General features: G+C 37.4%; 1 protein-coding gene across 2 annotated transcripts in view; it reads right to left on the bottom strand.

Annotated features, from left to right (window-relative positions):
• PRKDC (protein kinase, DNA-activated, catalytic subunit) overlaps positions 1 to 14708 on the bottom strand; it is an 84085-nt gene that overhangs the window by 25639 nt on the left and 43738 nt on the right. For both annotated transcript variants that reach the window (XM_064653585.1, XM_064653594.1), the window contains exons 50-62: positions 14469 to 14620; positions 13747 to 13878; positions 13216 to 13327; positions 11738 to 11862; positions 11495 to 11644; positions 10914 to 11087; positions 9934 to 10032; positions 9041 to 9251; positions 8292 to 8481; positions 7730 to 7945; positions 6365 to 6477; positions 3554 to 3685; positions 2212 to 2391 (exon numbers count right to left, since the gene is read on the bottom strand). In XM_064653585.1, coding sequence (XP_064509655.1) covers positions 2212 to 2391; positions 3554 to 3685; positions 6365 to 6477; positions 7730 to 7945; positions 8292 to 8481; positions 9041 to 9251; positions 9934 to 10032; positions 10914 to 11087; positions 11495 to 11644; positions 11738 to 11862; positions 13216 to 13327; positions 13747 to 13878; positions 14469 to 14620 — 1986 coding nt within the window. The remainder of the gene's footprint in view (positions 1 to 2211; positions 2392 to 3553; positions 3686 to 6364; positions 6478 to 7729; positions 7946 to 8291; positions 8482 to 9040; positions 9252 to 9933; positions 10033 to 10913; positions 11088 to 11494; positions 11645 to 11737; positions 11863 to 13215; positions 13328 to 13746; positions 13879 to 14468; positions 14621 to 14708) is intronic.

Below are 14708 nucleotides of genomic sequence, written 5' to 3'. Positions count from 1 at the left end.
GAGGAGTTAGCATATATATTTCACCTACGATTCAGGCAATTTCAATTAGCTGCACACAAGCCCACGACACTCCTGTGTAGAGGCACACATCCCTTGACTGCCAGAATTTAGGGGCTATGTCAGGAACACAGTGTCAACTGCACAATCTGAAAACTTAAAAACAACTTTGCTAAGCCCTTTCTCTTAGCATAGGAAAAAGTGTAAGAACCATGCAAATATAACGGTATGTCCAAAGAATAAATACCCTCCCAAACTCAAAATTTACAGACATTGTCCCACATCAAAGGAGTTATCTTTCTATTTATTGCATTTTGGTGACTATCTGATCACTTATCTTCTGAAAGCAGAGGGAATACTCTCTGCTCCATATGCAACATGCTTTGTCTTTCCTTGCACCACATGTTCAAAGATCAGGGTGAATGGCATCGAAGTTGGCCTGACAGCTAAAATATTTACAAGGCAATTATATGATCTTCAGAGGCCAAGTATCTCTATAAAGGCTACATAAACATTTGTCATGGAGTTAAATTCTTTTAGTATTTCAGCTGGTTCTTAATCTGTCCTGAAAGTGAATTCCAGAGCTTCAAAATCAATTTTAAGATCATATGTGTAGACAAACCCAGCTCTTTTTACCACCAAGTTATTCTCCTGATGGAATGTGAACCTGGAGAAGACTAAAAAGTCGAACAGCCAGAAGGAAACAGCAGTGAAGTAGAAGCCTTTCTGAAACCAGCCAGTATTCATTACACTGTTGGTATACAGGAAACAGTATATGTTTGTATTTTCAAACGTCCAAGCCACTAGGAGAGTCTTTGTGAGCCAAATGATAGCCTTGACACACTTGTGCTCTTGCTCACACTCTTGTAGCTCGCTCTCTTGATCAATATGAATTCTATTCCTTACTGAGGAAAAGACTTCCTCTCACTGTTATGGCAGGACACTCAAGTTCACAGGCTGAGGCTTGCCTTCATGCTGTTGTTCTTTTGTTATTGATGAGGACGGCAAGGAGATGCTCTTATTGCTCATATTTTTGATGAATTTTTAACTTACCAATTTTTGAGTCTTCATTCTATGACTTTTCAGAAAAAAAGTAGCCTAATGCAACAGTGTTATTAATAGGGTCTAATAGACAGCATAATTCAACACAAATAAGATCATCAAGACAGAGAACCAACAAACACAATGTCAAGAGGGAATATTAACAGACTGCTATTGTGAGACGCTGGCTCGAAACATACCAAGACAGCCCAGAAAAATCCCCATAGCATTTGACCTTTTATGCAGCTGCACAGAAAAAAAAGTAAACACGAAATTACATTTTTTCAGATGTGTAAATACAAGTACTAAGAAGCAAAGTTTGTCACTGTTCACTAAGCTACTCTAAACTAGTTTCTCCTGTATTACAATGACATCTACTGTCACAGAGTATTTAAATTTCCATAACAAAAAAGGAGCCATTAGCTGCCCCCCCAAAAAAGATTCTTTTGAGAGCTAGGAATCAGATGCAATATTAAGATCAACACAGTTGACAAGAACCATTAAATACAGTGACAATGAGTATGTAACAGGTGCTTGGACAAGTTCTTTTATCTCCCTGAAAACTGGGTTAAAAGATGAAATTCACAGTCTATTCCAGGTCAGTATATTCTCATAGCAGAAGGGCTTGTGTTTCTTTTCCAGTGAAATAACCCTGGTGCACCCACTCACCCTTTGGTGGGAGTGAGTCCTTCCCTCTTTACCGAAAATTCCCAGGCAATTACTTCAGGGCACTAATTGGAAAAAATATGCAAGAGAGGCTAACAACAAACAGTCGAGACAGCTACTGACATCCTCAAGACATCAAAGAATTCCTCAGTAAGCACTTCCCAGAAACAGGAAGATAAGCATGTGACACCCACATAGCCCTTTCAATTGTTCTCAATTCTCATTTCAATTGAAATGGCTTTCATTTAAAATCAAATCTCTTCTTGTTACTGATGCAATTAAAACATTAAAAGGTGACTCAAACTCTACAGATACTTGAAAAATCAGTCCAGAGGCACAAATTACCTTAACAAGTGTCACTTGAAATATCCATCTGGTTAACAATTCTCTTCCCATCTCTGTCTAAACTTCAGTGACAGTATTTGACCTTCACTACCACTGGGTTTATCACACACACAGACAAAGACATTACATTCAGTTACTTTCATGCCATACAGCAGGGTTTACCTGGATGCATGCAACGAATGGTGGAAAGTATGACAGGCTTGTACTGAGGAAATTATTGAAGTCATTCAGCAGCTTCTGGACAATGGCGTTTTTCTCAGAAGAATTTTTAGATTTTTCTACCTCATGAAAAATTCCACTAAACAAACTGCTGAAAAGCTGCTTGGCAAATGTTGGATCTTTCTGTAAATTACAACAAAAGCAGAAAGGTCACTGAATTTTGCTGTGACACAATAGACATAAAAGATATGAACCACCCCATACCTAATCCCTATATGGATACTCTTTGGGTGTGGACTAGTTAGTCTGGCATGCATCTCATCTATGCTGACAATTACTGTACTACCCATTAAAATCACATCTTAATTCTTTTACATAAAGAAACTCCAAGACAATATAGGTTTCAGGCCAATGGTGGAGAGGGTAGAATTTACAATTTTCACATACTCACAATTCCCATTACAGGAACCAGACAATCAATATCATGATACAGACACCACAGTCTGCCAAGAGGGTTTCAGGAAATAACAGAAGATATTGATGTGTGAGGAGACCTGGACCTAACATTGAGGCAGCTAACAGATTGCCAGTACAGGCAGACAGTTCCATCTGAGATTTAAAGGCATTTTTTCCACCTAGAACCACATTCGTGTGTGTAATATAATCCTATGCATCCTGGTCTACCATGGGCCTGGAATTTGGTCTAACTTTTTATCTAGTGCTATTCAGATAACTCATGAGTGTGCTACTTCCTCCTTTACACAGTGATAAGGGGACATCAAAAGAAATTAAATACAAAGGTAATCAGGAAGACTGTGACTTCCCAACAACTGTAAAATGGGATTCAGTCTACTGCTCAGTTCAGTCTACAGTTTCTACTGCTCTCAGGCAGGAAAAGGAATATTGGATCAGCTTTACTGAGTAGTCTGAGTCCAGTCTTAGTCGCAGCAAGTTCATTTGTATTTTTACAAGTCTGTTACAGCCATATAATAGAAGAGAAATGGCTGTTATGTTACTGTACAGTGAGATGCCCTCTGCAATAATGCCTGTAAAGACCACCACCAACTGTTTCTCAAGTAGAGGAACCCAGGGGCAATGGACAAGACCTGATGTATCAGGTCCTCAGTGTTCGACTCAGCTGTGGCAAGCTAGAAGGCCTCTTCTGTCATCACTGAACCAGCACAGGGGTAGGAGAAACACTCCCTCAAAACAGACTCTTGAAATGTGTATCTTACTGGTTGACTACAAAACAACAAATCAATTTTAGAAGCAGTTGCCCAAGTATATGCCATTTTCCCTACAGGAACAGAAAACTTCACAAATGACCTTTGAACAGCAGACAGACCTGGGCAAGGCCCTGCAGAGGGGCAATGAGACTGCGGTATTCAATCTGGATGTCGGGAAGGTCTCCTACTCGGTAACTTCTGTACAAAGTAACCTGTGCATCATACTTCATCTTCAGCTCAGATTTCATCTCCTGAAATGCATTTCTCATGTTAAAAAATAATAATCATATTACTTAGAAAGAGCAGTATCAAGATAAGACAAAATAAGCAAGAGCATTTCTGAAGTGTTTTATAAACTTTTGCCATGCTTAATAGACAAATACATTTTCTATAAAGCTGTAATAAGGTTAAACTCAAAATTATCTTAGTCAATTAAAAATGTCAAACCACAACACTTGTTCATAGACTTCCTTCAGCCATTAACTTTTAATATTAATGCCTTGTAGATTCTGCTTCCATACAGATAGTACTTAAGCTAGTTTCAAATAGAATGATTATGACTGACAGCTAGTGAGCTGCTATGGTTTAGGAAGTTACTGCCTGTTAGCTGAGCCACAGTAGTATACATAATATGATGATTCTCAGCCTGGCCCAGGTGCAAAGTAAAATGAGGTTCCTAAAGCTTGTGTGTTTTGTTTTATACAGTGGGATGGGGCGGGGAAGAAGAATGAACAAAGTTGATTCCTTTAGGTCACAACAATCCCATGCAGCCCTACAGGCTGGAGGAAGAGTGCCCCTGAGAAGCTGCCCAGCAGAAAGTGACCTGGGGGTGCTGGTCAACAGCTGGCCGAACATGAGCCAACAGTGTGCCCAGGTGGCCAAGAAGGCCAATGGCATCCCAGTTTATATCAGAAATTGTGTGGCCAGCAGGACTAGGGAAGTGATTGTTCCCCTGTGATGAGGACTGGTGAGGTAGCACCTTGAATCCTTTGTTCAGTTTTGGGCTCTGCACTCCAAGAAAGACATTGAGGTGCTGGAGCGTGTCCAAAGAAGAACAACAGAGCTGGTGAAGAGACTGGAGCACAAGTTTCATGAGGAACAGCTGAGGAAGCTGGGACTGTTTAGACTGGAGAAAAGAAGGCTCAGGGGAGACCTTATCATTCTCTACAACTACCTGAGGGGAGGTTGTAGCAAGGTGGCGGTCGGTGTCTTTTCCCAAGTAACAATCAACAGGACAAGCTGTCCCAGAAGAGGTATTAGATATAATGGAAAAATTTTTTACTGAAAGGGTGGTCAGGCATTGGAACAAGCTGCCCAGGGAAGTGGTAGAAACACCACCATTGGAAGTGTTTAAAAGACGTGCATGTAGCACTTGGCGACATGGTTTAGTGGCAAACATGGTGGTGCTGGGTTAATGGTTGGACTCGATGATCCTAGAGGTCTTTTCAAACCTTAATAATTCTATGATTCTAGTAAAACCTAAACCAAACTGTAGCAAAACTGTTGCAAACTGCAGTTCTTAAATAGCTGTCCTGCCTTTTGCTAGGGCTTAAAGGAATCATTTTTAAATTGAACAAGAGCTACTACCAAATACAAACAAAACCCATTTCTTCCTCTGCTTTTCTTCTTTTTCATAGCACATTATAAGGAAATAATCAGTAAGTTTAGAGGCTGGGTTTTTATTTTTAACTACTGCCATTACCAACTAAATCAGTAGGCAATGGGTGGATATAAACATTGGTAAAATGGAAGACAAAACCAGAAGGAAACTTGAAAGTTTTTTTTTCTCTTCTGTAAACTCCTCATAATTTTGCTGTTTGAAGTAATTTTTCTGCTACAGAACTTTAAAGGGATAATTTTAAGAAACCTTTCAAGAGAAAATTGCTATTGAGAAATCAGGACTTTGCTAAAGCTATTTCCAAATCCTCTCTTGCTCAGGATCTAATTTTTCCTGGCTTGTCCTATACAGTATTAATGCAAACCATAGAGTTCCATGTGTGTTTATGTACAAGTCTCTTGAAAAGTTTAAGGGATCCTGAGAGCATTCATAGTCTCCTCTGGCCTTTTGCTATGGAATATCACAGGTGGTTTTGTTGGCTGTATTTTGGACTGCCATACAGAATGCATTTACAGGTCCTCTATTGCATGGTGGGAGGAAACTGTAGCTTTAGCCTGCAAATAAACACAAATTGGCTAAAATAGGTGTTTGTGTGGTTCTTCCAGACATAAGTTCTGTTTACACAGTTGTCTGCATCTGCAAAGAATTACAAGAGTGTCTCAAACTGGTAGCTTCCTATCCTGGGTTCCTTTGCTTTTGGTCTAACTGCTATCATTTTTGGACAATAATGTATATTATTTTTAGTAACAGGAACCTCTGAAAAACTGTTACAGAGCTTAAAAATACTTAGATTTATTGTAAGTACATAGCACAACCAGGAAACTCACAAAGTAGTAAGTTTCTGGCCTTCATAAACCCACAGCAAATGATTATTACTGACATTCCTTTAGGTTAAAAGTTCAAAACAGTTCCGGTCAGTCCATCAGCTGTACCACATTTTCGAGTTTGTGTTCAGACTCTAGATAATGTTCCCCAAGTATTTCTGCAGTGTATTGTAGCTTCAAGATCCACAGTTTCCAGACTGACAACTGTAAAGGGTTTCCAACAGCTATTAGGGACTCCATCACATAAAATCACTTCATGCACATTAATGAGTAGACCATTCACCTCTTTTCTCACTCATGCTAAGTAACATCATTTAGTTTTAAGCATGTATGTAGCATGATTTCCAAATTAAACCTTCTAAAGCTCTTAAAACAGCAACCAGCACCTTACATCTACCCTTTCTTCACAAAGTTACCACTAGAGATGAAGTAAAAGACTGCAGACAGCATTGAGACCTAAAGTTTTAAACTTATTTGGATTGACAAACCTTTTCTCTTTTCTGTTCAGCCAGACTTCTTCTAGCATAAATCAGACTGAGTTTGTCTTGGTCCTTCAAGAAACGTCTCCGGAGTCTTAGAATTTCAGCTCGTTCTTCTATACCTAGAGAACATATGATCATGTCCTTTCTCAAGCAAACTTCTGATTTAAGGCAAGAGCACCATATAACAACATTTGTTAGCTTACCAACTAGTCTCCTAAGTTTCCTATCCAACAATTCTATGTAAGGCCTTTCACAAAGATAGCAAATGAAAGCAAATTAAGTTGCTCTGAGGAGAAGAGGTAATAGAAACTTCAAGCACATAGGTGAAGTATAAAGGTCAAACTATTGCACTGGGAAAGACACTAAAACTCATGAACAAATATGCCCCATACAAGAGATTTATTTTAAGCTCTCAAAAGCAAGTATGGCATTTGCACTATATTCCATAAAGTATGTACCTCCCTACATAAAAGAGGTGCTAAATATATTCAAAGATTGGGTAATAATAACATCATACAATATTTTTTAAGTTATGATTATAGAACTGACACTGGATCAACTCCTGCTCAGGACAGTCATGGAGAAAGGCCACTTAAAAGACTGTTCACTTCAGTCCATTTTCTAGTAAAGCAGAATGAGCAAACAAAAATATACCACTAGAACTAGTATTTTCCTGGTAGAAGACCAGGAACTGACTGGAAGGTAGACTGATCTCTCTGTTTCTGTAGTTCAGCATGGTCCATTCCGAACTGCCCGGAAACACCTCTCAGGTATTGAAAAGGTTGATCTTTATAGATCTTTGCCTGAACTCCTAATCCCATCCTTTCGGTCAAAATTTTAATGACAAAGTACTGAAAGGTTCAACAGGAAGAAAGAGCCTAAGCCACTTCAAAACAGCACTGAAAATTTTCAGTTATTGGCTGGGCGGATAAAGGAGCATTCTCAGAAAAAACCCAAGTAATTCTAATGACAGATTGCAGTATGTTGTAGATCATGTTTGCATGCATCTGAAATGGTTTGGAAAAATATGTTTAAAGAGATGTCATCTTGAAAGAGATATGCAGTTAAATTTAAAACAGAAGGGACAGAATTATCTGACATTCATGCTATGATCATCTTAGGGAGAGATAGGAATGCAGAGATCACACTGACTAGTTTCATATCCTCTCGGTTCTAGCAACATACAATTTTACAATTCCTAGCACAATCCTAGCTTTTTGCAATAGACTATATTTGGAAACAAAATCTCTCAACATGAACCTCCATGAGAATGTCTCAAAGATAATAGACTGTCAGCCAAACAACTGACAAAGATGGTTTATAGAAATGTACTAGTTATATAGAAATTGCACTTAGATAAGGCTTACAGACCTTTAGTTTTGCTGTCCACCTCAACTCCAGGCAAATTCAACTTTTTTTTCCCAAAATCCGGCCCCACTGGTTTAAAAGTTGCTTGTTTAAATTTTTCACTCCGTTTGCTAACCAACAGCATGGATGAAGATAAGGATTCAGGGGATGAAGAAACTGCATACTCTGCCAATGTGTCAATGCTACTTCCAGTTAGCCAATTAAAAGAACTTCTACCACCTACAAGAAAAAAATTGCAAAAAAGCTGTAACATACTCACATATAAAGTGAAAACATCTATGAAGCAGGTAATTTTTCTCTCCCAAAAATATAATTCCCAGTGTTTTTGGGCAGAACAGATTTCAAACTGTTAGGTAAGAAACAAATTTCTTTTACATTAGGCAGAATATAAATACGTATGAGACAAAAAAAAAGTGATTTTTTTTCTCATAACACACAGAAGAAGTCCTTGAAAACACAATATTAAATGTATTTACACTTTTACATTAAAAATCCATATGCGACATAAATTAAATCATTCCTATAGCAAACAAGAAAATTTCAGAAGACACTGGTCTGGACTTACTGACGTGCTGTGTAGGTGTAAATTCATATTGCCGTTGGGTAGCCCTCACTGGACCACCGACTGACCCAGAAGCAGAAAGGGATCTTTCTTGTGATAAATTCTTGTGGATGCTCTGAGAAGCTTGAGTCCCCACAAACATAGGTGTGAGCACAGTACTTCGGTAGCGCCAGCTGGAATCAATTACAAAGTCCTACGAACAAAGAAAAGTAGCACGGTAAAGATGGAGGCTTTTGGCATTCGTCCACTGAGTCAGGACAGCAGAAATGACAGCACAGAATTTAAAACGTCATCCCAGGTACAGGAGCAGAATTTGACAATAAAAATAAAAACTGCAAACACACAGAAGTTCTCCATAGCTCAGCAAAAAAGTTGACTAATTTGGACTTGTCAGCTGAGGACTGATTTACAGTTCTTGTGCTAGTATTCCTGTTTCTTCACAATATCTCTCCAGCTGATGCTGCTTCTCTCCACCACTCTCTTTTTTAGCTATTTCAGTACTCATCAGCTATACTTGGTATATATAATTATTTTAATTAAATAGCTCTTTTTTGAAAGAAAAATTATTTCCCCAACAAAATCATCAGACTTCTGATACTGCACATAACTCATGACTGTTGCAGCTGTTAACTAGGGAGAATAAAACACTTTCAAAAATCTCCTTCATTATGTCATTCTCATCCAAGTGGTAACTACATTAAAGAACAGAATTTGTCACATGGTTGCACACAGGACAAAACATTACAACTCACCTGAAATTTGCATTCAGACAGTGGATGCTCAAATATTTTTCTGGAATAATCTGGGCTCTTGCTAGTCATTTCAAGCAGAAAATTTGTGATTAGACTCAAGTACTGTGTTTCAATTTTGGTGGAATATAAAGAATTTAACAATGACAGCATGCGATCAAGAGTATTTGTTGGTAACCTTGTCTCCTCACTCCAAAAATTCCTAACTATTAATCTGTAAAGGCAAGGAATAAAGTTATTCTTGGTTATCTGCAAACAGAAAAAAACCAACACTTCTAAAAAAGCCAAATTAAAAACAACAACAACCACCAAACATAAACCCCAACATAATAAGGTTTTAAAGCCTTCAACTAACACTTTCATACCATGGATCTTTCATTGAATTACACCAAATTCCTCTTTTATCTACCATGCTTCATGCCCGATATTAAAGGTTTACTCTGAAAAAATTATTTCTGTCAAGTTGTTTTCCTCTTGAGAAGTGCTATGGGTGGATAAGCACACATATATCCTGTCTTTTGTTTCACCAAAAGAAATTCTAAAAATCCAGCATCCTTCAACATTTAATCTACTGTTGTGTGTTTGTGTTTAGCAAGGTCCTCCTTGTCCAAAAACTCTAGAACATTAATGCAGAAATAGGTTTGACATAGTGAAACAACTTCCTCATGGCTTAGAAATTTGTTCAAATGCTCTGTGCTTCACTTATTTGGTATAACACTATGGGATGATATTTTATAAATTAACTTATTGGAAGAAATGGAAACAGTGTTATCTCACTGTTACTCTTTAATACTGAAATACTTAAAAAAACTCCAAGGATTAACTCTTTGCTTAAACAAAGTAAGAACAAGGTAGGTATTTGTTATTTCAGACAGTTAACACAGCATTTTACTCACTGCAGTTCAGTGTTCTCATCAATTAGTCCTTGTAGCAGCATTTCTTTTGCCACTTTGAGTATTTCCTTAGAATCATCATCTGCTTGACTTTCTGGATCACTGATAGTAGGAGAAAAATATCTCTTAGTGACTTCTCTTAAACAATCCATAGCAAAATAAGAGAATGACGATGGTGTGGAAAAAAGGAGGAATATGCCCTTCTCATAAAAATCTCAACTTGGCATGACAACACTGCAATTTTTTCATAACACGAGGTCTTCGTTGCCTTAAATTCCTTGTATCTCCATTACTTACAAAAGAAATAATCAGAAAGCTAAATAATATGTTGGGTATTTATTATGAAGGCCAAACAGAAGTAATTCTGAGTTTGCAAGGTTGAAACTAAAAAAAGGCAGAGAATTTGCTTTTCTGAAGTGATGATGGAGTAAAAATTGCCTGTACTTTTCCTTCACTGTAACTGTCCATTCAAATAGTTACCTTGGGAAAAAGCACATAATAAAACCCAACTAAGTCAGCTGATTCAACAGCAATCTGCTTGTCAAACTGAGAACATGCCTATTCCCTATTCTAAGGGGTAAAACAGAAAGACATCTTTACACTACTAGATTGAAGGGACTGAGATCATGCCAAGGTACCTCAATACACTTTCTATCTACAAGCAAATTTCTTTAGTGTATAATTTTTATTGGTTACAAATTCTGGCGACAAGAAAAAAGTGGGAGTATCAAAGCTAAGATCCCTTACGCCGTCATGCTGTGGTGATACAACCTCCTAGTCCTGGGCTAAAGTTCAGGTCCAAGTATTTATCCCTTAGTGGAAGTGACAAAATTGCCACCAAAGGCCAAAGCCACTTAGGCAAATCCAAGGCTCTATTTTAAGAAAAATATCCTGCACTGACATGAAGTTGGAAGACTGTTACAAACACTTTCACTCTGCCTGCGACGAACCACTGAAAGACAACATCTGCAGTGAATACACACCTATAATTGTCATAAATCCACATCAGAATATCATACATGCGCTGGCGACATATTACAGAAGGGTGAGAAATAAATCCTGTTACTCCAGGGAGAAGTTCTTTAAGTTCTAGTGGTTTTAGTTTAGCCAGCATCTTGTACACTATATCCAAACAAACCCTTTGTCTTTCATCATCCCTAAAAGGAGAGGGAAAAAAGAATAGGTACATTGCTTTTCTCTTCAATGCCACGCACAGAACCAGAAGATCAGCTTACATTTAGCAGTGATATTTGGTTTTGCATAAAGGGCTTTAGGTAAATACTTTTGAGTTCAACCTGAGAGTAAGAATAGAACTAAACAAATACATACTACAGAAATTTACATCCCAGTGGTGTTTCACCACAAAGCTATTTAGGAGCTTTTGTTGTTTTTTCACAGTGAGCTAACCATCTTAACTCCCAGATTACATTAGATCAAATTAAAGAGCAGTGACCCAAAAGTGAATGTGAATTATAAATGCTTCTGAATGTAAAAATGTTGTGGTCAGCACAGAAAATATTATCAAGAAATTTGGACCATGCATTGTAATCACATGACCACTTACCTATGATTCATGATCTGGATAAAGTCTTTACTCTTTAACTGCAAGTGGAGATCAGGAACTTCTTCAGCCCGGCACATTATTACTTCAAGACAATAGGTTTTCATCACACCATGAAGTTTGGGTATCAAAAAGAATACTGCATTCATAAACCTTAACAAAAACAGAAGCCCACAAAGAAGAGCAAGTAATTTTCTATTATTCCTCTAGATCTATAATCAACATACTACGTAAATCATGACATACCTGTCGGCAAGAGGTGGAAAATTCTTGACAACTTTATTCAAGCATTGAATAAACTTATCATGTTGGGTGTTCTGATGTTGTTTTAATTGTCTTAGGACACAATCATAAACTGGATCTTCAAGTACCTGAAAATGAGAAAGGCAGTAAATCAAGGATACCCATGAAACTCATAACCACCTTAGTGACACACAATTCTTCTGCTGTACTGTTTAATTCTACTGGATTTTGCTAGGCAAGATCCATCTGACTCATCATAACATTTATGGTGCTTAATGGTTCCTGTACAGCTCTGCCTGACTGAAACACACGACTGCTGCTTAAATAATAGTTTGTAAGCTTCCTTCAATTGGTTTGGAACCCATGCCTTAATTTTGAAACACAAGTAGCTTAATGTGCCTATATAAATATTAAGCAGCTTCTCATTCAGTATAGAAGATGTCCAATTAATGAACACAAAAAACAGACTTTTAGTGAAAAGGGGAAAAGTAACCAACAACCTTTAATCAACGCCAAAGAAATAAGCCGTGGATAAGGATAAAATTTGCACCATCTTTGTTCATTTATTCAAAATACTGCTTATAAGGGAACTTGGAAGACCGTGAAAGAAAAGACTTATGAATATTAATGAAATATGCTCTACAAACTGTGAAAGAACAGAATGGAATTAGGTAGGGAAAGAAATAAGAATAGTGGGGAGAGAAGTGATGATCCTGGCTGCATTTTGTCCTCCTTTTCACTCATACAACCCAACATGCATTTGTCCTTAGATTAGGGATCTTGGAGCTTACATTGCTGTCTGTTGCTTTCAGAACCTGTTCATGACACTTTTTTGTGCATCAGTTTGCCTAATTTCTCTTTGAACCTGCTAATGCTACTCACCCCTAAAACCTCTTCTGGCAACAAATTCCAGAAGTTCATGAACTGTTGTGTGAAGAAGTATTTCTAGCATATGTCTCAAACTGATTTTTGTAATCATCAAGAACTATCCACAAATTCTAGTACTGTAGGATTTGATGAGTAACAGTTTTGCATTCACCTTATCCACTACCTATAAAATAACTGGATTAAAAATTAAATACAGTTTAACCTTTAAATTTTATATCAAAACTTGCAAGTTATTAAACATCCCCAGACACAGATACTCAAAACGTAATTCCAAACTTCAAACTTGCCTTTTTTTTTCTCTTAAAGAAACCCCAACTTTAAAACGAACCATGTTAGTGCTCCTGGTTGGCAAAAGTCTCAGAAAGAGATCAATCACTGTCAGTTACAAAAGAGCAAGTCAAAAACTTTGCACTTAGTCCACTCCCATATTCTTTTACTCTTCAGTTAGCAGTTTAAACCTTTAGCTCAATCTGTTGGACAAAGACTGTTGAGTTTTAAATGCATTCATTTTTGGAGCTGAAATGAGAAGTCATATAAAAGATGAACATAAAATTAAGATAGGGATGGTCAAACACACAACACAGTTCACTTACATTTTCTCTCTCAGCAATGTATTGAAGAGCAAGTCCCAACACTTCTGCTGCAGCTGCATAAACTTCTTTATACTTTAGTAAGCCCATGTTGCTGGTCAAGGCTTGAAAATACCTAACACAAAAGGCAGACCTGCTGTAAGCCATTACTACTACTGCAAATTTAAACTGAAACAAAAAAACTCACCTGAGCTGCCTAGGGGAATAGTGATTGCTTTTAGAAGAGCTGAATACAGCACAAGATGGATTTTCCACTTGCAATGTCTCAAATCCCTGCTTTGGCAATTCCTGACTTTGTTAATTCCCATGAAATTGCAATCCTGGGGCCCACTATAAAAAAACTTTACATATTTCTAGATATTTACCAAAATAAATGTAGTCTGCAATTTGCAGCTAGAAAAGCATTACCTCTGATAGACAACAGCAAAGGGATGATAAGGAATCCAGCTCCCACACTTCATGCTGACAAATTAGACTTGCTTCCTTTGGCTTAAGTTTTTTTCAAAATCATTCAAAAAAACTTGCATTTCTCACCTGACACGATCTATTTCACACTTTGGGTCAAAGGGTGGCAAATTGTTAGCAAGAACAATTCCCAGCAGCTGAATTCCCACTGAATTGTCCTTGGTATCAGGGTCTCCACTAGAAAACTTCTCAAATAATAAACTGTTGGATAAAAACATAAAAGCAATTATATAGACGAAAACACCAAAACAGACACACCACAAATCACTTGTTGTCTGTGTATATGTGGACATGTACATATATACAACCTAGCAAAACCGGTATAAAGTAGTAAATACGTAGCTTCAATGAAGAAGTCTTTGCAAATAAAACCCAGCCCCTCTAAAAAAAAAAAAAAATCCTCAAACCCCATCCCACAACAACCAAAAAGAGATTGTAAACCCATACAAATGCTCAACAAGTTCAGGAGCATGGCAGACAGCAAAGATCTTACTAAGAGTGCACCAATATTCAGCGATAATACCCAAAATGTCAAATAAAACATCTTTGTAGAGATTATTCCTGCTTTTGTTGCTGCTTTTGTCATCCTTTGTATGTTTTCCCTGTCTCTCTCCTTGTTGTTTTTCAAATTAATTTACAATCTTTGGAAAGTTTGGTTCTGAAGTTCTAATGTCAACTCTAGGGACAAAAAGTTAACTATTGCAGCTGAATTTACATTTTCATCTCCTCTGATAATATTCATTTTTATTTTTTAAATATTGACAAAAGAAAGCAATTGTCCAAACGCTTACCTGTAGGGTATGGAGAGACAGTTCTTCCAACACTCTATAACTGTCTTTATGATTTCCAGATTGTGTCTGAACACAGCTCTTTTCTGGTGAAAGGCATTCTTCATCAAGAATTCAAGCAGTCTGTTAGCTAAAATCTCATCCTTAATATTCCCCTACAAAGAACACCACCAAAAATAAACATAGGGACTCCAACACAAAGACATATATTGTTTTGTGAAAGCAAACAAGTAAACAAGTTAT

The sequence above is a fragment of the Pseudopipra pipra genome, chromosome 1 (genome assembly GCF_036250125.1).
Source record: "Pseudopipra pipra isolate bDixPip1 chromosome 1, bDixPip1.hap1, whole genome shotgun sequence".
Taxonomy (NCBI): Eukaryota; Metazoa; Chordata; class Aves; order Passeriformes; family Pipridae; genus Pseudopipra; species Pseudopipra pipra.
The sequence above is the reverse complement of the archived record's forward strand: the minus strand, read 5'-3'. Positions and strand labels throughout refer to the sequence as shown.